The sequence below is a fragment of the Melanostigma gelatinosum genome (genome assembly GCF_949748355.1).
Source record: "Melanostigma gelatinosum genome assembly, chromosome: 1".
NCBI lineage: Eukaryota > Metazoa > Chordata > Actinopteri > Perciformes > Zoarcidae > Melanostigma > Melanostigma gelatinosum.
The window spans coordinates 8,319,095-8,346,654 of NC_136634.1; the positions used below are offsets into that span (position 1 = coordinate 8,319,095).

The window sequence follows — 27,560 nt, forward strand, 5'->3', positions numbered from 1 at the left end:
AGTCGTGCGCCATGCTGTCTTTGATTTTTAACTACACACCATGAGATAGACGCACATCTGTATTTTTCTGCACAGCTGCAAGGCCAAAAGAAATACTTCAAGGTTGAACTGACAGGGCAAGGTGAGGAAAAGTATGGTACAGTTTAGTTTCATGGCCGCACTTTACATTTTCTTGCCGATGCGGCCCTGTGCAGTGGCAGTTAAGAGACTCGCGGCTGATCGTGCGGTGATGTACTGCACTCGAGGAGTTCTCAAAGCCCCAGACACATGCTGCGGTGTGTGTGCTTTAGCTATAGGCACAAGTACTCACAGTGACAGACACCCCCCTTTTCTGTTCTAATCCCTTCTACACCTCTTCACCAGATGACAAGAGCTACTTTCCCTATAGACACTGTAAGAAAGAGCTACGTGGAAAACAATTAAAAAGGCGCTAGTGGGTGGAACGCTTGTCCCCATCTCATTGTTCCTCATCCAGGATGTATTGTATGTAAATGATAGAATGATTTCATGATTAAGACCATATATTAAAAGGGCTTTTGAGTATTTGCCACCCTGTAATGGTGCGGGTAACATTTGTAGAATTTTACATGTTTGGTTACAACAGTGAATATACTTTTACTGTGAAAAACAACAAAAAAAACCACAGGTAGCATTACAAGTGCTGTGAACTACGCGCACGGCCCATTTGCAGCTTTTTGACAAGCAGCAGATGTTAAATTACAGATTATCCCAGCAATCCTGACAGGGATAAAAAATGTGTCATACAGTCCTCAAGCACAAACATCATCCTCCCACTCCCGGCAACTCCCTTCCCTGCAGTACATAGCACACACACACACACACACACACACACACACACACACACACACACACACACACACACACACACACACACACACACACACACACACACACACACACACACACACACACACACACACACACACACACACACACACACACACATATAGCTTCACACATGAATGTACGGATGGACACAGAGATGCAGACACACAAACACCATCTGCCATACGCAATAAAGAACACAGAGGACCTACTCTATTTTACACATCCGCAGGGGGGTCAATAACTCATTAGAGGAAAGGCAGAGGCAGCTGAGGAAGATGACGTGGTAGGAGATGGGCTGCGTGGCTGTTCACCTGAGGATATCAGCATGTCATTGTGCCCAGAGGTCACAAGGACGATTCATGAATTCATTAGCAGCATCCCATAAAACATGCCAGGGTGTTCCCAGGCCTGAAACTATCTGTAATTTGCCTCTTTTATTCGTCTCTAACCTTTTTCTGCCTTTCTGGAATTTTTACTGCTCATCCTCTTGCCATTTTATTTCTTACCCTTTTATGGCCTGTCATGAACTTTGCATCTCGTTGCAATGCTCCATGAAAAGAAAGTTTATTATGGGGTTAAAGAAGACCTCTGTCCCACTGCTGACACGGTGCAGAGCATTGGCCTGTATGATTGTCTTTAAAGGCGTTGTAGGCATTCAAGCAAATATTTATACGACAGAAGAGTCATTCTGCTCACTTGTTATTTCTGGCTTACACTTACAAGATTGTAAGTAGTTTCAAATATTTTGAGTTTCTGTATTGATGACCCCTATCAAATGGTGGCTGCTCCTTCACTTCTTCCTCAACAAGCCCTGGGACTCATCTGTTTAATCATCTCAATCACTGAGCTGGACCTGACTAACTATAGAATACAGAACACATGCAGCAGTGTGGGCTGCACCAGTGTGCTCCAGTGGAAAGACTGTTACTGTCAATTGATCAAATGCAAATAAAAGATGACTGTGTGTGTGTGAGCCTCCATGAAAGTCTGAGGGTTTATCAGACAGTCTGTGTGTTTGTTTTGGATGCATGCCTTTGAGTTACAACACTGAGCAAACTTAAGGACCTGTTCACGAAATGTATCCTGTTACACAACCTAATCCCAAAGGCTTCAGTACAAGTTCAAAATCTGTCTGGCCAGTGCAAGAGTCTGATTATGTATTATTATTACTAGAAGCCACTGAGAATCAGGTCTGCATGTTGGTTGAGATATGGCTTTTATCATATATCAAGATCAGCAGTTTCCATCTTTGAACTGATACCCGCAAAATAGCACAAAAATGGGGGATGAGTTGTTCAACCTTGTTGAGGACACACGCTAATTACTTGATCCAAACAGTAAATCCATAAACACACAGACGATGTAATTAAATCATCTGCACAGCTCTGCGTCAACACCAATCATCTGAAATGACCTTGGAACTTCTTGGAAAGGAGCGTAATCATGAAGTATGTCAGCACCTTGGATGGCGTCACTCTGACCATCACACCAGACCGCAGACCACCACCATACAACATGACTCGTCCAAAATAATGTATCTGTGAATATGCTGTGAAAATAAAACAGGATGGAACTGTGGTTTCACTTGTAGAAAGATTTAATAATGATTTAGATACTTTACAAACCAAATGCAGATGGAAACTCACCCATACTGCTTTTCTGAGGAAAATATTACCATGTTTTGTAGAAATATCAGAAATTTGACAAATTGCTTTGATTTGCTTAACTTACAGATCTGTAATAAATTACAGATATGTAAATGCTAAATAACCACTTTGAGTACTTTTCAAATTAAACACTGTGGCTATCTGTGCTCTGACACGCTTGCAGTATCCAGCTCAGCTGGGATGCCTGTTTGGTGCAATTTGGCAACCTCTGGATTATTTAAATGTGCTGATGAATACATAGCCCCTGGGCCTGCTCAAACTGAACACTGAGTGTGCTCTGACATGCTCAGCATACACTAATGGGGCTTCTGACAGTCCTGTGCATTCATCCTACAAAAAAACTGGTTCCCTCTGGCATAATGCCAGAGGGAACCATGACTGGGTGTTGCACTAGCTGGAGATTTGGAGAACAAAAAGCCACAGATCTGGCTGGTGTGTCCATCAGCGGCCACTTACACAGTTAAACTGTCCTTGAGCAAGACACTGGGCCACTTGCTTTACTCTTGTTGCAAATTACAGTACTTTGAATAAGAGCAACAGCTGTGGCATCTTTTTAAGAGAATGAATCTACACCTCATTTCGAGATCAGGAGTTTGGGTCAAACAGGCCATTCGTTTTGCAGAAGCTCTGCAGCTGTGTGTACTTACCCATGACTCGGAACCCCTGTGTGTTTATAGCTTAAGCTGGAGAATATCTAAAGCTAAGTGACTACAGTATAAAACATACCACGAAACTGAAACCTGCACGCACACAGGGGCACGAGAAAGTGGCGTCTGCCACTATGTTGAAAGCTCTGGAGCTGTCCACGGTGCTGAAAAACGAAAACGGTAAAACGGGTCAGAAATATGTTCAAGGATCAGTGGGAACGTGCTCTTTATGTTCTAAAGATCTGAAGCCAAATACGGTTCCCCGCCCTAACACATGCTCCACAGTGGACGCAGCTGTCTGGGTTCCCCTCGGAGATGGCTGTGTTGTGTTATGGAACACAAGAGACATTTCATTGATTATGGTTATTTTGGAAAATGTCAGTAGTGTAGCCCAATGATGTTGACCTTTAAAGCTGTGTTGCCCCGTGGAGTAGCATCACAAAACGATGCAATTCAAGAAACAATATTGATCACGATTTGTTGCAGATCTGAGATTTATTTCTTTAAAAAAACAACTAAAACTAATAAGTCCAGATATTGAAATCAATATGTCACGGCATCCTGTGAGCGTTTTGATAGTAAAACAAACAACGATATTGCTCTTAACTCCCCAAACTGAGCGGTATCAGACTTATTCTCTTTTTTTCTCTGTATTGGGAATTTTTCGAAAGAAAAAAAGAAGGAAGACTTCAAAGGGACATTGCGCATCAATGTGGCCAGAAATCGCGACCTCCACATAAAACCAGCCACCTTAGGCAACACATTTCATGATTTATATCACACACAATAGTATAGGCTACATTTGTACTAAGTCGAATTGTGAGGGTTCGCGGTGTGCAGCGAGGAGAAAACACACAAACACAAGCATTAACTTGAGGTTTTGGAGATGCCGCCTACTTGGACTACAATTACGCATTGATTATTCCCCCCACAGAAAAGCAGCAGAGGAATTGCTGGGTGCAGATAGGACCACTCCTCTCTCTCTGCATACGATTGTCTCTCCTCTCTCCACAGTAGGGGCTCGGTGGTGAGGAGGGGGAGGGTGGTCTTGCAGTCGACGAGAGGAACAGGAGTTTATGGAGGAGTAGCTGCAACGCGAGGAAAAACGCATACAACTGAGCACCGTTGCCTTGCGGTTGAAAAGAGGAGAAAGAAAAAAATAAAAAGATCGCGCTTGGACGACTGACCACTCTGTGCGGAGAAACTGCTGCTCGAATTGTTTAACTTGTTGATGCCACGTTATTCTACTGCTTTTCCTCTATCGTCTGGCTGCAGTGACAGATAGATGGGTGGCGGAATCGCAAGTATTCTCTTCCGAGGATAGCTGTTTTTTTATTTTTTTATTAAACTCGCCGTGGATGCAATTTAAAGAGCAGCCTTCCCTAAGGTGGGTGGATTTCTTTTACTTTCATTCCTGCTTATTGATTGGTGACGTTTTCGAAATCCAATTCATATTCTGCCGCAAAGTAGGCTTCCATAACTGAACAGTTAGAATGGGGGAAAATGCTTGAGAGTGACACTCAACAGTGCTATGCGCAGTGCCAGTATAAGTAAATGGGTTTGTTTGTTTTCTTATCACATTCTGTTGAGCCTAGGTGCCTCAGAAGCCTAACCACCAGTGTCTCTATCTGCTGTTCTTTCTGCAGATGCAATTCGTCTCTGAACCATAGCACTGTGATAACCGGAGCAGGGTTGTATTAAACACTATAGGCCAGCATGGCAGCAGGTGTAGCGGCATGGCTCCCGTTCGCCCGAGCCGCGGCCATAGGATGGATGCCGGTGGCGAGCACCCCGATGCCCATCCCTCCGCAAGACAAGAAGAAAGGCAAGGACGGACTCATCATCCTCAACGTGAGTGGGACCAAGTTTCAGACGTGGCGGACCACTTTAGAGAGGTACCCGGACACTTTGCTGGGGAGCACGGAGAGAGACTTCTTTTTCCACGAGGAGACAAGCGAGTACTTTTTCGACCGTGACCCTGACATCTTTAGGCATATCCTCAATTTTTACCGCACGGGGAAACTACACTATCCGCGCCAAGAGTGCATAGCGGCATACGACGAGGAGCTCGCTTTCTTTGGTATAATCTCCGAGATCATTGGGGACTGCTGTTATGAGGAGTACAAGGACCGCAGGCGCGAAAATGCAGAGAGGCTTCAAGACGATGAGGAGATGGACCAGAGCAATGACGTCACGCCGGTTAACCTGACGTCCCGGGAGTTCCTGTGGCGGGCTTTTGAAAACCCTCACACCAGCACCATGGCTCTGGTCTTCTACTATGTCACGGGCTTCTTCATTGCCATATCAGTGATGGCCAACGTGGTGGAGACGATTCCGTGCGGGATTGTGCCCAACAGGGCAAAGGAGATGTCCTGTGGAGACCGTTACTCGCTGGCCTTCTTTTGTTTAGACACTGCGTGCGTCTTGATATTCACGGTTGAGTATCTCCTCCGTTTGACAGCAGCCCCCAGCCGGTACAAGTTCATGAAAAGTGTGATGAGCGTCATCGACGTGGTCGCCATCATGCCTTACTACATTGGCCTGGTCATGACCGACAATGACCAGGTGAGCGGCGCTTTCGTCACGCTCAGAGTCTTCCGGGTCTTTCGGATTTTCAAGTTCTCCCGGCACTCCGCGGGGCTGCGCATCCTTGGCTACACCTTGAAGAGCTGCGCCTCCGAGCTGGGCTTCCTACTATTCTCCCTCACCATGGCCATCATTATCTTCGCAACGGTCATGTTTTATGCAGAAAAAGGCTCCACGGCCAGCAAGTTCACCAGTATCCCCGCAGCGTTTTGGTACACCATTGTCACCATGACAACACTGGGGTAGGTGGCTGCATATCAGTCCATTAAATCTTTATAGTTATTCCCATGAAACATTGATCACCACTTCAACTCGCTCACATCCTCAAAGAAACGTCCACGTTCATGGCGACACATGGACAATACGAATTATTCAATTGCTTAGTTGTAGTAGTACTATACTAATTCATTCACATTTATTTATTTTATTCAATCTTGAGGAATAGATAACTTAGTGTACCGAACAATTACCACACATTTCTGCCAAGGTTTGAAGTAATTGTCGTGCAGCCACAGGTGTGCATTTAGTTGGCATGTTGACAGCCTCGAGCGCTGCTCAGCCAATATGAGTGCAGGGACGGTCAGCTTTATAAAGGCTTCAGTGCGCCATTCACTGCCTATCAATGAGCCTGCCCCTCACAAACAGCCCTTATCCGAAGGTTAGGCTTCGTTCCTGCCTCTATTCAATGGATTTCATTGGAAGCGCTCTTTGTGAAAGGTTACCGCAGTGAACACAAACATTGTGGCCAATAAACAGACAGCGGAGGTGTCTTTTTGTTTAATTCACGTCACAGGAGAGGTTTTAGGATGAAATTCAAGATCCTGCATACCGCATTGATAGCGCAAACTGAGGCGCAAGTGCAGTGATTTAATTAAAGGCAAAGTAGTTTATAAAATGTATAGATTACACACACACACACACACACACACACACACACACACACACCTCCCCCCTCCCTGCACCGCCTCATCACTGCCTCTCATTGCCTAAAATGATCACAACAAATGAATTTGTATTGATGTGTGCACTCAACCACTCAGATGCTCTCGTGGGTTATTATTATTATAAATATTATTATTATTATTTATATTGTTCAGTCGAACTCTAACGTGCTAAAAAGTTGCTGTCAATGAGTGGACAGGCCGCCATTTGTTTTTTATCTGTTCAAATTAAACAAAGTGAATATTTGAGTGGCCGGACCGTTTTTAATTTGTGTAAAAATACTCCCGTCGCTTCTTTACTCGCTGCCGCACGTACGAGGTTGAACAGACACTCAGCCAATGTTAGTCCTCACGCGCTGCTCTCCACTGATGACACAGAAATTAGCTCCTGTTGAAATAATGTTGTCTTTTCATTTCAAAGTCATATCACAGATCAAACATTGCAAAACAAATTGCCACTGGCTGTGTGTGTGTGTGTGTGTGTGTGTGTGTGTGTGTGTGTGTGTGTGTGTGTGTGTGTGTGTGTGTGTGTGTGTGTGTGTGTGTGTGTGTGTGTGTGTGTGTGTGTGTGTGTGTGTGTGTGCATGTGTGTGTATATGGCTATGTGTGTATAAGAGTGTGCTTGAGATGTGTCTGGCATAATTCTCTGCATACAAAGTTCAGATGGGGAGTTTTCTGTTTTATTTTTGGTTTATCGGATAGAAAAATGTTCATGCTCCATGCCAGCAAACTGCATTGTATGCTTCACTTTTTATACGGATTTGATACGGATCCTTCTTGATCCTCATATCTGCATTGATGCAGGCACTCGGCACCTGTACCCTTCAGCTCCGCAGGCAACATATCTTATTATTGTTATCATTTGAATTAGTATTCATTGTCACTACGTCAACCTCTCTCTATCTTCCCTCATGCAGTGGGTGACACTTAGTGGATTTCTTGTCTTCTTAATGGCATACAAAGCTTCCCCCTGCACTCACTCAATACCAGTCGAAATACTACTATTCACCCTTTAAATGACCAATGAGTGCATAATTAGCAATATGCACGATCCGGTGATTGAAGCTGCCAGCTCAAATGTAATGCTGCATTGGCCATGCGTTACATTCAGATTGAAAGCACAGATGAGAGATGAGTTGTGTAAGAGGGTGCATTATTTATCTTTGGGGAGCAACAAATATATTGCTGCATTCAGCTCGGAATCCCCTTTGTGTTGCTTCAGATGGATTTGAAAAAGATGTTCTGCCGTGCGAGGTACAAAACTGAAATGTCCTTGGTAATGGGGACGTTTCTGTCACTCCATTGTGAACCATGACAGCCTGGCTGACAGATCTGCAACCCCAACTGAAGCCTTGCAGTGGTGCAGTATATGCTGCATCGTGGACCACCGGTGGAGAAGCTGAATACCCATCACTGAAAGACAAAGTCGGCTCCTTCTCATGATCCATCATTGTCTTGAGGTGTGCTTTAACAAAAAACAAAAAAAACGTACAGCCGTACACTAGCGCTGAATTGTGCTCGTCATTGTCTGCTGAATGCACTGAAGTGAGGGAATTATCTGTTGTCCTCTTCTCCAGTAACCTTCAAATTCTTATCTGATCAGGGGAAATTACGTATTCTGATGATTTATTTCAGTTCTCAGCATGCAGAAAAAATCGAGTCACGCCTAACAAATAGTTATTTTAGTCAGATACGAATGGGGTAGTCTCTTCATTCGGTCAAAAATAAGCTCTCTAAAGACTAGCGGGGGCGCTACTGACTGTAACCTCCATTTGAGGCATTTGATTTCATGCTGATAGTCAAAGATGCTCTATACCTGCATAGTATCATGATGTCTTTCCACATATATTTTCAATTTCCCTGACTCTCACCCCGTTGAAGTAAAGACAGTGGCGTGCGTTCTCTCCCCCGCTGATGGCCCATTGATTGTGCTTAAGCAGACGTGCAGACATTGGGAGAGCAGGGGCTCCTGTTCAGAGGCACTTGGCAGGCAGCCTGAATGAAAGGGAAGGGTGCCTGGAGACTAGCAGAGAATCAATAGCACCGTGCAGCTGCGTGTCACGCCACTGTGTGTCTACTGCTCTGTGCCACCAAACACAGGACAAGACCCACTTATCCCTCCTTATTTATCTAGCCTAATCTCTGCGGCGGCTTTCGGATACCAAAGAGGAATCTGCCTCTGTCAGAATGCTCCTGCCAAGATCTTCAAGAATTGGGTGACTGTGTGTTTGAGATATGAGATTCTCATATGAGGTATTGTGTTTTGGAATGTCTTTGAAAACTGCAGTCCGGGAGTATAATTTAGTGACTTGATTTAATATTGTCCATTTCAGGCAGCGATAGATTCCTGCTTCTATATGCCAATATAAAGATACACTTTATCCGGCTTGAATGAGATGTTGCAGTGTTTTTTTTGCTCTTGCTTTCTCGAGATGATCCACACAGTCAGGGTGAATTAGCTGCAGAGGGACTTTTTGGTGCTTCAGATCTTTTAAGTGATTTAAGGTGTAATGGAGTGCACTGCTGAGAGCAGCTGTGAAAACGGTGGAAGTCAAGCGCAACCCACAAGGGAAGCGGAGTGGGGAGGACAGGGTTTAGTGTGGCACAGAGGCACACTCGTTCCTCTGGACACAAACAGACATTACCTTTGTTAGACATAATGGCCCCGAGCAGCCGACACAAGCATATTTTTTCAAACACACACACACACAACTTTTCCTTCAACCCTCATATCAATATCTTTATTTCAGCCACTGCCTCTGGATTCGGCTGAGAGGAATGATCGTTCTAATTGCTGATTTGTTGTCACATTTACTATGGGCATTGTCCTACGGTACAACAAACACGGCCGTACATTGTAGTCACTCCACAGATGCAGAATTTATCACCATGTCGTCCGTCTGTGCTACAGCTCCACCCACCAAATACGACTGGAAAGGCTTGACAAGTGAGCCCTATAAACCTCTCGGGATAGGATTTATAAGACAGAGGAGGCAAGGTTAACAGACATGAGGGTCACTGTTGGGCCCATAAACCACCAGAAGCATGGCCATTATCATGCTTGCCAGGTTTGTCACCTCAACCCCATTGCAATCAAACCTATAATGCAAAGCATTACATTTAGCTTTGATATGGTGCAAAGCGAAGCTTTTTGAAGTCCAAACCCCTTCACTACATGTCAAATGTAATTGAAATATGCAGGAACAATCTGTAGGCCCTTTCACTGTATCTGTACCCATGAGATAACAAATGCATTCTTGATGATATAGCACTCATGTGGTTGAATAAATTACCATGCCCCTTGCAGCCAATGCAGAGGATTTTCACTCTTTTTCCACCTCCTCCGCCTGTGCACGACAGTCAGCGAGAACATTTGGTGTGTTGGATTATGTGCTGCAATGGGTGTCATTTTTGTGTTCAGTAGAATACACGACACCACTTGGCATTGTGTATGTTATGCACATTATGAAAATCAGCAATCCATTATGAGCGATCTGGTGACTTACTGTGTAAAGCAGATGTGGCTGATGTGAGATGTGTAGGCTGCCATTAGCCTGGAGGCTCATAGTCGCTCTCCAGGTGCTTTATTGGGGAGGAGAGGTGATGCTAATATGAGGCTGGTATAATGGTCCTGAAGTGACAGGTGACTTAATGAGGGGGACCTGGCACTGAAATATCTCTTCTGTGCAAGCTCCTTTCTGCCCATGCAAATGACTGTGAAATGGAGGAGCGAGGGGCGGGAACAGGAAGCCGGGAAGAGGAGATTAAGATCATTGTGAACGACCGAATCTGTGAAAAAACAACAGAGCGGCTCTTTTTCTGCTAAATTGAAAATACGCAAGCCCCTGCATTTCAGTCTCTTTGTTTTCATCACACTGGTAGCTAGAGATTTAAAAGGGTGTTATAGAGGTGTGAGATGAATGATTGATTAGCATTTGATAGGGATTCATATATTACGGATTTATTACATCATATTTATGTATATAGAAATTTCAAAGACTTTCATTCGCATCTTAAATTTAATTTTATTGACAGTGTATACGGTATGTTTTTAATGAATAATATAATGTCAAAAAGAAAATGTGCTTTTGGTCAGTCAACCCTGAACTGAAACAGATTCTGGTTGATGTGAGGCTACTGTGTATGTGAACTGACTGTAAAAGCAGGCACTGCGGATGGTCAGATTGATAAATAATCTATATGGCATGGACAAAATGGCAATCCCTCCATTTGATTTGATTTCTTCGACAACCCGGTATTCGAGGCAGCACCAATAACACTCATTCCATGCGGGGGGCTTTCATTAATTCACTTTGAATGTGCTGCATTAAGCAGGGAAATAGACTAGCATGTTCTGCACTTGGGCCTGGGTAACGTAGTGTGAGGACATAAAATATAGCATCAGTGTTTTTTCCCACCGCTCAGCATTTTCATCTACTTCTTTGTATTGCAAGCAATGTCAAAGATTAATGGAATTTTCCGGAACGAGATTAAAGTTGCTCCGAATGAATGCAGCATCACTGCATTAGGAAATAAGGCGGTATGTGAGAAAACACATCGCCTCGATTTCATTGTTGTTGGAAAGCATTTGCTCTGTCTGGCTCTACTTCCATCCAATCTAACAGCCAAGAAACCCTATAATGCAACTTGAGAGAATGAATGAAATGGGGATATATTGGCTATTATGTGACTGTGTCCTATCTTGATAGTTGACATGTCGTAGAAGATATCGGATGCAAAGTGTACGCCATGAGATCAGTTGATCAAATGGTGTGAAAATGATAAACCCAACCACAGCTATCTTCTCCTCTGGTACTACATGGCTTATTTACATACTTATATACTTATTTACATGGAGATGAAAATGGCTGGTCTGCTGCTGGAGATTGGTATGCAGACCCACATAATGCTTCCTCATCACTGTGTTGAGATACTTTATTCTAAACGGTTTACACTCTGCTTAGCATTAGATCCACATACAATTATCATGTCAGGATCACAATAAATGTATTCATTATTCTATTCATAAATGTATTATGTAGTCATTATTCTAAACATGTCTCCCCATTTATTACTAGGCTTTACATTGGAAATATGGTGGCCGAGAGAAAAAGGTGTGAGCAATACCCTGAAATTTGGTTTCAATCCAAGTAATACCAGGACCAGAATCACAGCGTTCTTCCATTATTAAAGGCAGTAATGTAATGTAATGTAGAGGCGGAGAGTAGTGCATGATTTTAGGTGAATATAATCATCTTATCATCATTATTAGGCTACTTCTGAATGTATTTTTCATCAGTTTTTAATGGTAAATTACAAAAGATGTGTGAAGTCTATGAGCTAACGAATTGTTCGCCATGCGCATGTACGTAACCACAGCGGAGAAGCAAAGAGTCCATGCATTACTGTAATAAGAGTGTTCATTTCATTTTCTTTTGGTATCAATCTTAATGATGCAAGTATCGATACCCAAAACAAGACTTAGTGCCGGTTGTCTCAATCCATTAGGTATCGATTCCCCGAGCCCTACAGCACAATGCAACTCTGGAAAACACGAGCAGATGAAGAAATATATCTTCAACATTTTACATCAAACACGCAACGACATACAGAAATAGCCAAATTGGAGTGGCAAAAACTAAAAAGTGACAAACACATTTATTAGGCTTACAATGTTTTTTTTATTGATGTCATGATTCCAATATTAATGGTGACATTTGCTATACGCTTCACCTTGCACTGATAGTCTTGTTCACCAGTTTCGAGCGTCCCCGTGGTCACATGGGTCACCGTTTGTTTTTCTTTTCTCGTCACTTATGTGAATGAGATTCTTCACTTGATTGTGTTCATTTGTTTGCGGCGTCTTTTTCTTCTTCTTAATGCCACAAACATCTCGTCAATATTGTGAAAATCTTTTATTTCAATTGCTTGTGTTTTGCTCAAAATTAAGAAATTAAAAAACATTTCAACCGTGACCACGATCATTTCCGAACATTAAAGAAGTAGTTCTAACAAAAACCTTAACCAGAATGTTGTCCAATCATAAAAAAAAGCGTTGTCCTGCCGATAAAGGCATCAGTTCAGATCTAGCAAGCAGCTAATATTGTTGTTTAATTTGGAGGACTTCTTGTCTCATCCAACTCTTGACAAGAAAGCAAATAAATATATTTCCCCAAATGTTGAACTGTGCCTTTAAGTGAATTGAGCTCTCTTCCTCTTTTCTGTACTCTGAATGGATTTTATTCTGAAGGTTAGTCTATATTCCATTGTGTAAAATCATTGCCTATCCTTTTAGTAGGCCCTGACATCCAATACATTCTTTACGTACACTGCAGAAACTCTTGTTATAAGTTTGAGTCCAGCCACTGAAAGTTTCCTTGGAGAGACATCCTGTAGCCACTACCACTCACTTGTTTAACGTTTCATGATCAGGGTCTCGCTGTAAGGCCAGAAAACTAATTATCAACTCAACGTGGTGTTGAAACAATGGAGAAATGAATTGGTATGAACAATTCCCACATGGTCACATTAGCATCATTAAAAAAGAAAATCACTGTAATAAATGGTAGAGTTAAACATATGCAAGTCACTGGCCTTGCATTTGTTACTCCTGTGTAACACTGAAACTAATCGCCATTAAAAGATCAGATTGCCGTTTGTTTTTCGCAGAGAGCTGTTTTTTATGTCCGCTATGCCTGTCTGAACAGTACACTGCTCCCTGCTTTGGCATGTAATGAGTGCTGAGGGAGAAACAGTTGTTCCTTTTATTTTTAGATGCCACTGTCGCTATGGTAAACATTGAACTAACATACATTATACTGCATTTCCCAGACCAAATCCAGCCTTTGCCCCTTTTTCTGACCTTGAAATCACTCTTTGCAGGACAGATGTAGGAACAGAAACTCATGAGGGCGGTGGTGATAGTCCCACCCGTCACTATGAGGAGTTTGGGAGGGGTGAACTGCACTTTACACCGATTTTCTTTTTTTTCCAGGCGCATGGGGCAGCATAGCAAACACAATATGTTGAAACGGTGCCAGCTTTTATAATGCCAGACTGTGAGTATCCCTCCCCCTGACATTTGTCTCTTTATCAAAAACGCCCGACAGCCAACAAGCCAACATATACGATCAGCAGAGATTCAGAGATTGTAGCTAAAAGCAATCACCAGTCTGCTGCGTGAACGAAATGGAATTTAATGAGTGATGTAACTTCTGCTGGTCCAACACCTCATCTGAAGAGTGATAGGATATCACTCGATACAGTTTTAAAATGAAAGTTATGCTCTTTTCAAAGCCTCTCGGCAAAACAAGAACTACGGTGAAATGAGATAAATCAATGACTTTGACAGTTACCTCAGTTTTAAAGTATCTACACTTAGATGCGGTGTTGCATGCATTCAACGGTGTCACACTTTCATTGTGTAATAGTGTGTAACGTTAACACCAGTCACAGTCTAGTATCCTGTGTTGGAATCGATGGAGACTTTCATGTACCGAAGACAAACAAAAGGCCTGTCATCAGTTTCAGAGAGAGCGGTGAAACTTTGATGCTAACACATTAATTGAAACTTGGTTTGCAGCCCATTCATAACGCGTGAACGTGAGCCACTTCACAGCAAAGTCGTGAATATTGATTCGGCCCGTTTGTCGCCTTAAAGCACTGTTTCACTGCTGATGAATCGTCTCATTTTTGTTAGAGCTGAGGCATCTTGTGCCAGTTTACAGCACCAGGATACCAGAATAAAAGCTCCTCATGATCAATACTGATCCTGCTTGAATGAAATCCACAGTTTGCTGTAAAGGCAGAATACACATCTCTGTGAAGCGTAAAGTGCGGCCTCGAATCAAGCTGCCCATATAGTTCTCGCCACTGTTAACTCACTTTCGTTGTTGAGTCTGTGCCACAGGCTCCATAGATTATTAGTTTCTGTATGCAGTATGAATGATAAGAGGTTATGTCCCATTTCAGATGAGGTACAAAGAGCTTCCTCCTGACTGCCTGGCAGGGAGGTCCTGCTGAGATGAGGGATGTCAGCCTGTCACCCTGACGCATGGCAGCTGTTTCCTGCCTGCCCCAGCTCCTATAAATAGCTAAATATATCACCTAATGTAGGTCATTTGGTCAAACTGAAACTAAACAGGGCATGTGCTCCAGGGTGGTATTTTTCTCTTTGACCTCAAACAAATTTCTCATGTACAGGTGTACCAGTGGCTATTTTCCTTTTCTTTCACTGTCTTCCTGCGGTCGCAGATGGATTGGCGACATATTACGTGCCGGTTGTATGGTGCTATTATTTAATTTCAAGTTCAGACTTTCAGATACTTCCAGCTGATTGCGAGGGAGATCTTAAAAAGATAAATATTATAAGTATATTGCAACTACCACTTGCTATTGTAGTATTAGAGGTGCTATTACAATATAAAGTATTTAAATACGATAGCTGTGCAATGACTAGAAGCTTGTGAAAAGTGCATTTCTTTTTAGCAGTTGGTTCTTGTTACAGAGATCAAAATTTACAGAGGTCAAAATTGCAATCACACAGGACAATATGATGCAATTGAATTACTACAAACTAAGGTCTTAAATAATTACCACAGTATTAAATCAAGACTTTACTGCCACAGTCGCAACAGGGATTGAGCATTAAATCTTCACAAAGGGAAATGATGATGATGCTTTTATTGTGCCCGGCACCTGTAAATTCAGAGCAGTCACATGGCAGGTTGAAGGCTTCACATATCAGTGTCTGTCTTTTGTCTGTATTTCAGCATAATTTACTATCCCACGGTGATAAACCACAGTATCTTCCAGGGTTTCTGCGTTTTTTTCTTGCCACTCTAGCAGCGTGGTTCTTTCTGCATGGTTGAGCCACCACTTTGGTGCAGACTGATATATATCTCCACAACTATTGACTACATTTCCATTAAATTTGGAGCAGAAATTAATGACAGCCAGAGAATGGGTAACATGCATGGGTATCGTGAAAATGGCCTTCTGACTTTGGTGATCCACTGACTTTTCCTCTGGTGCCAAGATGAGGTTGGCATTTGCAGTTTTAAGGGAAATGTCTCCGCAACTGTTGGACGGCTTACCTTAAAAGTTACTGCAGACATTTGAGTTCCCTTTAAAATGAATTGTAATTATTTTGGTCAGGAAGAACACTTCCAAACCGCCTCACTTTTATTTTTGCCAATTTTGTCTTTTTTTCCCATCACATAACACCTCTGTGGACGTGGAACACGTACCTGGCAGAGATCTGGGCCCTGTTCCAGAGAACAGGTTCAGTAAAAACTCTGAGCTGGTTAACCTTGAGACGTTGGAAAAACTCCAGAAAGGGAGGTAACTTAAACAGTTACCATGGTAACTGACTCCATCAACCTAACCTGCCCGCTGGCAGGTTTTCCTGAACAAGCCCTGCGTTATTCTCCGTCTCCTCCCTCTTACCGAGCCAGATTATTCTGTATTTCCTCATTGATCATCTGTATCGAAGTGCATTAATTAGCAGAGGTTCACTATGACCAGCGGTTTTTTTTGCACTCACATTCAGATATTACACAGCGTCGAGTCATCCTCGGCTCAGAATGAAATCTGTTTTATATCAATATATAACGCTCTGTGCACGCGGATTATGTGAGCTGTCACTGATGGAACATAATTCCTATGATATTGGAGATTATATGTTAATATTTCGGCGTGAGCATGGACGTGGTGCAGCTGCAAAATAGTTTGAAAGTGAGTTGTTAAACAGGCTGAGTATGGTCTGAATGAGTTAACAGCATTTCAGTGCCAGATTAGGAAGTTACAATCAATTCTCTTATGTCTATTGATCTATGTATTTTTTATCTTCAACTCTATGTTTCATCTTCAGTTGCTGTCTCCTGTCTTGTCCCCGTCAGATGAAAGCTGAACGAATATATTTAAAATGTAATTCAGGCTGCAGCCTAATATACCAGTCGACACAGAATAAAACACACTTTCCCCCGCTCTGACTCTTTTTTGTAAAGATAAATGAGCACAGTGCATATATACTCTACATGCGTTAATACCTCTACATCCACCATGGTGAATCGTGGTATCAGAGCGACATTGATGATGGGCTTTTTTTTCCATCGCGCACAAACTTAACTCACTGAGTGACAAACTCAGAGTGGATTGAACAAACTCTGATCAGCTGTTCTGTAACTAAAAACTCAGAGCTCAGCGTTGGGCTCAGACTTTGTTAAATCTGCTTTCTGAAACAGACCCTGTACTCTACTGAGCGCACCCTTCCAGCTACTGATGAAACATTAATTTTTCATCTCGTGCCATCATCAGGTCAAAATTCCAATCTGTCCAATTTTTTTTGTATATGACCAGATACTTGCTGTAGCCTGCTAATGACATCCCCGTCAGCTGTACTTTGTATTTATTGCTAATTAGCAGATATTTACAGGATAAGACAGTAAACTTAGAAGGTTGAATATGGTGAACATTATACCTGCTAAAAGCAGCATGTTGGCATTGTGACCGTGTTGGAATGCTGACAATTACATTTAGCTCTAAGCACCCCTGTGCCTACAATAAGTACAGCTTAGCAGGGCTGCAGTTGTAACTACTGTCAGTAGTAACAGTCTGCCAAGGTAACTGTATGATGAAGTAAAAAAATGACAAGACCGCCAACTTCTTGCTCTTCAACCACACCGGCTGTCTTTCATTTTAGATTTGCGCTATCACAGCTCATTTTTAAATCACTGCTGAAAGATATCATGTCCGTGCTCAGTTCAGGACAGTTTGCTGTCGTTGTGTTGTAGCTTCACATTCGGTGTTTCACCATTCTGTCACAGAGCACAATCTAAACTAGATATATTTACTCAACTCTTGTACTTAAGTACAATCTGAGCTTCTTGGACTTTATTTGAATGTTATTATTTTATGCTGCTTCATACTTTGGCCTCACTACATTTCAGAAGGACTTTTTTTTTTCACTCCACTGCAATTATTTGACAGCTGTAGTCATTTTAAAAATATAGATTTAACAATCAAAATATTTGATCAACAAATAACATGCACTAGTCTATATTAAACTACCCAGCAGTATATGGCACAGTTATAAAATAGGCTCCAAAATTGTTAAAATGCTGCTTAGAATACAATGATGATGACACATGATGATGCATTTTTAATTATTCATAGAATTATTCATAGTTATTTTGCTATTTGAAAGTGCATGTGGCTGAAGGAAAGTTTTGAATGAAATATTTGATATAGTATTTGTATTAAGTAGTACTTCTTCCACCACTGGCCAGATCCTCGCAAGCCGTTTATGAAAATGTAAAAATTCCTCATTGTGTATTCAGTTCAGGTACTTTTTAAAGCCTATATGCAAGTAGTGAATACACACTTCAAGGGGTAAATTAGGCAACCGACTAACAAGGTCAGACCAGGTAAGCATAATGAAGCATTGAAATGACAAATCCTAATCTTTTCCTGTCAATGCCTTCTGATACTGTATTGGTTGAATTTTATTGACTTAAAAATGGCAACAATTTAGAAGCTTTATTCAGAACGGAATGGACAATAGTTGCTGTAGATTGATACGTTCGCCTCGGTGTTATTGAAGTGTGGGTTCTGCTCCCACCTAAAGTATTTCCTGCCTGTGTGTCTCTCTGCAGGCGTCCTACTCAGGAGTATCTCAAATGCTTAAGGATTGCAATTCCATGCGGAGATTGTCGCTTCTTTTTCAAGGTATTAGTGCAAAACCGTAAACAGTTGATTTTTATTTTTCATTTTCCCCCTTAGCCAATTGTCCGTAATCCCAGTGGAGGAGCTTTAGAGTTAGATTTCTGGCATGCATGGCCTTATCTTTACATAACGGCCACAGACAAACAGAGTGTGTCTCATTTTGACTAAGCCACACATTTGGGCCGAAAGGCAAAAACAAGCGACTGAGTTGGACAGAGAAGAAAGTAGCTCAGACAGTTAGCATTAATAAAGCCGGATCTTGCAATCATTTTCTGGTCCAGCTTAGTCTCATTTACCTGCACATGCAGACATGCTTTCATGTGCAGTGAAACAGACACTATGTGCATTCCCAATGGAAATGCTGTTAGCATATGTGGTGATGTTTGATCATCGGGTCCTTACTGTCCTCTGGAAGTCACAGGGGAATCATGCCTGATGATCCTGGGAGACAGACCCAGCATCAGCCTCTCTAATGTGACATTCAATTACCTCCAAAGGTGAAGTGGTCTCATTCGGATCCAAAAATCTATTTAGCATGGACTTTGCTATACGGGACTCTTCTCCACACTTTTGTGTACACATGTTGGTGACAGAAAAACAAGCTGTGTCTCCGCCGTTCCAACTCCTATTGTCTTCTCTATGAAATGGCATCCATCAAAGTTAATGGGCTGTAATCATCACCACAAATACACTGTCACACATCCCACTGCTCGCTCCTGAGTGTTCAACTCCCAGTCAATGGGATGTAAAGAGTGGCATGGAATACATTTTCCCATATCATTAACGACTCCAAGTAGGAATTGGAAGAGAATCAAAAAGCGTTGCCATTTTTCAGGATCTAAAAATCTTGTCTTTGGGGACTGCAGAGAAGAAACATTTATCAGAAGTGCGTGTGACATCCAGTCGATACTACTGACACTATATTTCGGGAACTTATCAACATTGTCATCTTGTGAAATAATTCTTATTAAACTGTGTCACTCACGACCGACAGATCTGCTGTGTGGTAGATTTATTTTCCAAGCAGCCAATCTTGCCAGCGTCAAATCAGGGTTCAGCAGGGTTCTACTTATCGCCACCATGTATATACCGCTGGACATCTGATTGTACAATACATCACGACACACAGGAACACGCACACGTACACAAACTACTCTTTCTTGGCAGCGCTCCAAGTAGACTGTCCCTGAAGTATTTGTGTGTTTGATGTTTTAGCTGTAGCATCCCCAGAAGACAATTTGTAGACCTCAACAGATGGAACAGTCCAATTAGAAAGCGGGCAAATGAATGGGGGAGGTGGGAGACAAACGTTCCAACTCTTTCCCTCTCCCCCAGGACAGACTACTAATCTTAGAGTGCAGGTACCAAACCAACATCGCTTCTGTTTTGGAGGGGAAACGTTGAAAAAATAGAAATAAAAGAGAAATAAAAGCTGAAGCAGGCAGGCAAAAAAAGCGCCTGGGATTTGATTTCTCAACACTACACAGCCAATTTGATACAGCTTGCTCTCACTCCACATCTACAGTGTGTAAAAATATCTCCTTCTGTTGTCTGATTCTTCAAGGGCCGACATCCCACAAAGCAATTGCCTTGCCATCAGCCAAGACCAAAAAAAGGAGAAGAAATGAAAAAGTGCTTAAATATAGCGACCCCATGGGAGAGTGGGAGGGAGGGCGTGCTGTAGTGTGATTAAAATGAGTAACCTTAATTCAGTCACGATTTGCTAACGGTACATTCAAATGTGTCGCATTGGAGCCAAAGCTGTGCCGTTACACCGGCTGTCTTCAGAGTGTTAACATCATTATTCATCAGGAGGCCTGTCCTCCGCAGTGACAAAGACGCTGAAGTTAAAACTAATGGGGAGTTGCGTCATTAAGTACACATGCTTTCTCCCTCTGGCCCAGGGTCAGTTTAATTCAGGCTTCAGCCACCCCCTGCTGTGAAAGCAGACACAGCTATAAACTCCTTGGTGACCGGTAGATTGTGCGGCTGCAAGACCAATTTTCATCGGTAAAATGACCTTTCGGTTGCGTCGTTGTTGTTCCACCCATGGCCCCGAGTTATTTTTTGATTTGGCCCCGAGTCATTTTTTGATTTGACAGGAGAAGTCTCGCGGAGTGAAATGGAAAAAGTAATGATGTCCCCCATGCGCACAAAGAAGCGTGGTGCAGTTGGGGAGATGGTGGATATGGCTGCAGCTAGCAGCTCCGCTGTGCCCCAGGGGCCAGTCAGCAGCTGTTAGAAGAGATGTAGCTCTTCCCAATACTTCCCCACAGGTTCTCGCTGGTTCCTGGTACTTGCTGTTATCTGGGCTCGCTGCTGTCGCCAGTCTGGCTGCTGTCCACACTCTCTGAGAGACCGCTCAGTACATTTTTACGCTTCACCAGTCTTTCTGTCTCATCCCAACCTCCGCTATTCCCCTCAGCTTTACTGTGAGAGTTTGAAATATTCCTGTGAACTTGCAGATGTTGTTTTTTTTTTTAAACGGCTGGAATTTGTACATTGATGTTTGTTTCAAAGACGCTCTGTGGAATTTTAACTGCTTTTATTCACTGGTATGACAAGTAATCTGAGGCCATTTATGCATTGAGCTCATATCTACCTGCAGTATCCCGTATGAGGCATAACTAGCCAGCACTGGTGTGTCGTTTTGCATGTATAAGCAAGCGTGAAGACAAGAGGCTGCAGCTGTTTGGTGTAAAAAGCTGATATAGACAATTTAAAGTTGCAACTCAAACAGAATCTCAAAAGTTGTCTGGTGGTGAGCATAAAGAAAATCGATCATTTACACCCGACATGTATTATCCTTAAACTTTCTCCTTTCCTCCAAATTCTAGAACTATATTTGGTCTGCTGAGCATTACTTTTTAAATCTTTTATTGCAATATTGATCTGCCCACAGACTGCAGAATGATAGTCAATCAATCAATTCATTCTTGACTGAGATAGAAGAGTGGTTTGACTGGCAATCCCAATATAAAGTCAGCTGACTAGCTCGTTTTTCTTCATCAGGGTGGTGTTTGCTCATCTGTCTGAGACATGGATCTGTTGACCAGTGAGCTCAGTTTTGGTACCAAAGTATTCACAGGTTCTGTCTTCTAAAATGAGAGTAAGTGCTGCCTTTCTTTGTCTTCTATAATTGGCAATTAAATAACCTTTCTGTTTTTAACTGTTGGTCAAGCCATCAGACTTCAGGTCTGATGGGCATTTTCAATTATGTTTTTTCTACATGTACCTGTAAAAGTGTAGACAGTTAACAGATTAGATGGGTGCTTTAGCAATTTATTATTGCATTTCCATAACGTTCGTGCATGTGAGAGACAATTTCAAAATGGAGTTGTCAAGAAGGAACATAGAGACTGAGATATCCTTTATAACTTTTAGTTCGTAGCTGAGGCCTTATGCTTTGAATTTGAAGACTCCGAGCAGAGAAGACTCTGACACCACTATGACAGCGTCATGGGTTGTTTTCTTAGACTTGACAAAGCTTCTCCAGAACACATTATACATCTGTTTCTACAGGCTGAACCCTCGTCACTATGCGGAAACTAATCTTCATATATAAAATAGGTGCAGAGCCCAATATATACATTTATACCAAACATAATCAGTAAATACATCTCACACCTGTTTCTTTACGGTAGGTGTAATATTACCAGGAGCACAATTTCACTGAGCCCAAAACTCTGTTCTGCCGTTTAAAGTGCAGATTTTTAGATACTGTAACTCATGAATGCACATGCTGGAAACTCAGAGTTAAGGGGCCATTTGGTGGAGGGAGCTGACATCCAGCGGCTGCTCTGTGTGGAATCGCACATCAAAGTTAATCTTGCACCGTCTGCTCTGGTGCCGCGGAGCACTAATCTGCTGTCAGTGTAATGAGGCTCCTGGACCAGTTCTCCTTTCCAACACAGAGGAGCTAATCCGCAAGACCTTTTGCGTTTTTCCTCTTCTCCATCACGTTAACACACAACAAAGGTCACAGGGGTCAATTTTCAATCTCATCTCAATACTAGGTGACCATATGCACACGTCCTTAGGTATGCACCAGTAAGACGCCAGTTCGGCATGTTAAACATATACTTATCTGTATATATTTTTTTGCGTTTTCACTTTTAACCCCACCGTAGGCCTTCACCAGAGGTGGTGTATCTTGCCACCAGCTTGATCAAAGCTTTCTGTGTTCAAGAAAATGCCACCACTCTCCCCCGCATGCAGATTAATGATGAATACTGAATGAGTTCATTAGCATAATCACTTGAGTGTCTGATGATTTCATTTCATTATCACGTTCTCTCATAATCCATAGCACTGGGTCCCCATCGTGCTTCCAACCCCTCTTTCATGTTCCTCTGCCCTCCCCGTTCAGCCACGAAGCAGTGTAATTGCATTGTCAAAGTATTGTACTGACGTTGTGGGAATATAATTTTAGCCCCTGGCTTTCGAACGTATTGTGAGGAAGATGGTCAGAAATCTAAACATGGAACGACAAATTCGACTTTGAGCAATGTTTGTGTCAGTTTACCGAGTTTCATCATGCCCTGACTGATGGACGACCTGCTTCATGCAGACCTCCCCTGATTTATAGTATTACTCTCACATTTGCTGTTTGCAGGATAGCAAGCTATTTTTATCGGTCCATGTGGACACTTAACCCTCGTAAAACTTCTATTAATACAGAACAGCCATTCATCTTGTAATTAAAAGAAATCTCCGTAAGGAATTGGTTGTAATCATGACCACGAGGAGCTGAATTAGAGGTGACTTGGCACATAATAGCATTGGAATAGGGTTGCTTTTTTTGCGTCGGACAGCAGCTGTTTCTCAAGCGTTAGCAGGTGTAGACTGGAGAAGAGCATAAGAAAAGAAAATGTCAAGCAGGACTGTGCTATAGCACTGCACGATAATAGAAACGGAGGAGAAAAAGAAAGAGAATGAAGCGTTTCATCTCCATCTCATAGTTAGAGGCAGGCAGGTCCAGGCAGAGGAAGGGTGAGTCAAAGTCAGGGATGGAAGAGCGGTAGAGAGGAAAGCTTTTTATCATCCCTGACTCTTAAGAAGATCTCCCAAATGAGAGAGGGCGTGCATGCTAATGTCAAAGCCGCGATGATAACTAGCCGCCTAGTTTCGTGGGGTGAGGGTTAAGCTGGGATTTGCAGGGCCGAGGGAATACATGTTTGATATGTGAGCGAGAGAGAGATGGGGTGCCTTTGCTAGAGCTATACGTGGGGGATTATTCTATATGGTTTATCTGTGTCTGTGCAGTTTGGAAAAAAAGAGGAATTTCACCAGCCTTTTTTGGTTCTGTGTAGTTCCTGAGTTTTCACGCTGAACCTTCAGCTGGAAGATCAAAGCCAAATTGACACCGCTGCGTCACAAAGTCGTCATTTACAATGCATTAGCACCCACTGGCATGCAGCCATGCGTGCTATGGCTGTTTCCTGGAACTTCACATGCGAACCTTCAGCTCTACCCATCGCCTTTCACAAATCTGCAGAGACTGGATCTCAGCTGGATTGTGGAAAGCATGAAAAACAATCTCTCACATCTGTTTTTCCTCACGTATTACACCAGGCAGTGCGGTCTTCTGGCTCCCTCCTATCTCTGCTTTCCCATCTCGCCGTTATGTTGTGTAGTTCTGCCAGCCTCTCCTTCGTTCCCTTATCACCTGCAGTGAAAATCCAGCAGGCTAATCCCAGCGCCTTTGGGATTCCCCCCTTTTATAATGATGTATATCTGAGGGATAGCATCAGAGCAGAGTCCCACACACTCTTAATCCCATCAGTCTTTGGTGTCCAAACCCAAGAGAGGCAACGTTTTGGATGTTGTGCTGCCGGGTTGCAGCCAGAGATGCAGTGCTGAACATCAGGACTGATACGTGGTGTTTCGGGATCATGTTGGAGATCATGTTCATTTATTGTGCTTCTGATTCTTGAAACCTGGTGTATCTCCCCCAAGGATTGCATTGCAGTGTAGCTGTGCCACTGCATTGGAAAATGCCTGCAGGGTGAAAGCCACCAGTGATGCTTCCAGTCTCTCTGGCGTTACACAGAATTTTAGTCTGTTTATTGTGGAGATGGATAAATACAGAATGTGCTTCATATTCTAACATGCTGACCAAACTACCAAACGGATTTACATTTGCTTCATCAATAACATAGATTGATGTTACACAAGAGAGAGTTTTCCCTTTTTCAACTAGCTTCACTTACCCTTGCTTACCTGTGCAGCAGCAGTCTGTTTGCTGCATTTCTCTTTTCTTGCTCTGCGGTCAGATTCACGATGCCTATCGGCACAGAAAAGAACAATCATATCGCCTTTCCTGTCTTGTTTTTACACACTCAATTTTTTACGAGAGCTCTTAATATGACATAACCACCCTCAAGACCTCTCCTGCAGTACTTCATAAATCTTGCGGTCTTCACAAATACACCCCAGAAGATGTATATCTCCCTGTCCCTCAAGTTAGTATGCCTGTGTGACACGCAGGCAGCATAATCCATTTCTGGATTCGTCGTAGTGTGAGCATGATGGAGTTTGGGGGGAAAATTACTTTTTTTTTTGCTACATCTATTATTTAACTGTCAGTAAGGATGAATATTGTGCTCTTTCAGCCTTGTGGAGAAAGAACAGAGAACCGTATTGTCATGGAGCATTGCTCCATTTGCTCCTTGTCACGACTTGTAAAAAGAACGGAGCATCTCTCGGTTGGTCAGTGTACGACTTCATCACTTCAGTGTCAGGTCCTCGGATAACATTTAATGTTGTGCCCACTCTGCTGTAGCTTTACATTTCACATCACGGCCGCAGGACATTTTACCACTTTAAGGATATCCGGTACTTCCCGACCTTGCCACTCTCTCCGGTGTCCCCTCGCCTTTTTAATGCCTCTCTCTGTCATTATCAACTTTTGATTGGTACAGTCAGTGACAGTATCGGAGTTTCAGGATAATTGACAGGTTGTGGTCTCACAGGTTTGGAGGGCTTGTCCGTACTGTAGAAATCATTGAACTGTGAAACTGAGCGAGTGAATTACCTCAGGAAGCACCGACAGGGAGGGATGGGATGGTCGGTGAAAGTCAAATAGACAATCGTGCATTCACCGAATTATCGAAGACATTCCGATGACACTCGAAGAAGAGAGCATGTTTAGAATTTACCAATCTCATCAACAAAAATGCTAATCCCGTGTTGGACTAAAAGCGGTTAACCTTGACGTCTTTCTTTCACAGTAAAGTGCGTTTTCAAATGACTGTGTTGTTTGAGCATCTCAAAGAGCATTTCATAGAAAGTTCACCGTCACTCAACACCCACAACAGATGCCTCGGGGCGGTTGCTTGCGGATAATAAGGGGCAAACGCAGAGTGAGATGTGAATTTAAAACCAAGCTCATGGAAGAAGGAGAGATTTGAATCTATTTGAGATTCAGATTATTAGATTGCAGGCCCCTCTGCAATTATTGGCATAACAACGGAGATCATGCATGAGATAGGACAGCGTGCTTAATTCAGCTTGATTCTTATCAGCGGACGAATCAAAATGCTTCATGTATTAATCAAATTAGTTTAATTCCTTTGCTTCTCATTGAAATATCAAAGTGGAGTAGATCAAAGTGCGGTTTGATGAGATTCAATGTCTTTACCGTGACGGATTTAATAGAACGGCGCCACACAGTTCAGCAGCTCCAGTTTCTCTATCGCAGGGTTTCTTCATTTAAACACTTTGACCTTCATTGCTCACATCAGTGGAATCTAGTGCTGTGAGGCCATTCATTCCCTTTGCGTTTATTATTGCCTTTTACTAGTCACATCCGCAGGAAGCAAGTCAGTTTCATCGTAAAACACAGGAAGTGGAAGCTAGAAGTACCATGACAAAGGTGCCGGTGGATGATAGGATTTAAACGCTGGTGACAAAGCCCTCTCAGCCGAAAGATCTGCCGCAATCCTTCTTGGATCCTAATTGTCAGCACTGCTCAGCTGGCGTCTGAGTTGGTGGGACCTCTATGATTACATCAGAAACTTAAGCCTGTGCTCAAACAAGAGGGGTTTTCATGCCTTTCTCTTGCCAACACCAAACTCTTTGATAGGTCAGTTTATTTCTGCGCAGCAGACGCAGCGGGGCAAGCGATCAGAACGGGTCAGAGTTTTACAATTTAGACTCATTCTACCTGAAAAAAGATTTAATTTCATTTTGTTTGATTTTAGAAAAAAAGACTTGCTCCGTCTCTGAGAAGAGAAAGAAACAAATGGCGTGTCTGTAAAGTCATCCAGATATCTTGCATTTTTTTGTTTTTTCTTCTCTCTCGCTTCCCACGAACCAGATGGCAGTCAGATTTCAAACACAGGGTTCTGGAAGACAATCAAGGAACAAGATTGCTTTTTTAGGAAGGGCGATTGGTTTAACTAGAAGTCAAATTAAAGGCCTTTTCACACACACATACACACACAGAAAGAGAAACAAACAAGTGCATAATCTCGTGGCTGGGTGTGTTTCTGTATCCAGGCGTGTCCATGTTTTTTGTCTCAGAGCACCCCCTGATGGAATACCACAAAGGTCAACCGCACAAACTCTGCCACGCAGGTTGATACAGGGACTCATGAATGTTTGATTGGCCTATTATCCGAGCCGGGCGGGGACATTCATCCCCCGTTTACTGGAATTCAAATAGTCCTTTTAGTCTGACATTTCTGACATTTCCCACACCGTCTGATGCGAGCCCTCAGTTTCCCTGTCTCTCAGCTCGCTGGGCGTCACCTGCAATGCTGTCATATCACTGTAGGACAATTCTACACAATGCGCTGTTTTTAAAACCGGTGCTGGTGCGAGCGCAGTATGGTTTCAGGTGGATGAAACTGGGGAATTGATACTCAGTCATTCCGACACTCCTCTTCCTCCTCTGCGGGGTGGATAAGGATCTGGCCATCCATCTTCGTGTCTCACCCGTGTCTGCTTGGGGTAGCAAACGTGGATACCTGGTAGTCGGAGACAACAAGAACAAAGCAGGAACATTACTTTAATCTCTCGTTGCTGCTAATTCCTGCCTCTGCCGTCATCCAGGAGGCAGAGCTGTGTGTATCTCAGCTTCCCCCATATGAACAATCCATCACTGTTAGTGTTTGTCTCCAGAGTGCGCTTGCTCCTTGTTT

General features: G+C 42.8%; 1 protein-coding gene across 1 annotated transcript in view; it reads left to right on the forward strand.

The window, feature by feature from the left end:
- Positions 1–4,879: 4,879 nt before the first annotated feature.
- The window catches only part of LOC306791066 (A-type voltage-gated potassium channel KCND2-like), a gene marked incomplete at both ends in the record, with an annotated part of 29,181 nt that continues 6,500 nt past the window's right edge, over positions 4,880–27,560 (forward strand). Inside the window, one exon of the mRNA XM_079287682.1 lies at positions 4,880–5,991. Within this exon, the coding sequence (XP_079143808.1) occupies positions 4,880–5,991 (1,112 nt within the window). The remainder of the gene's footprint in view (positions 5,992–27,560) is intronic.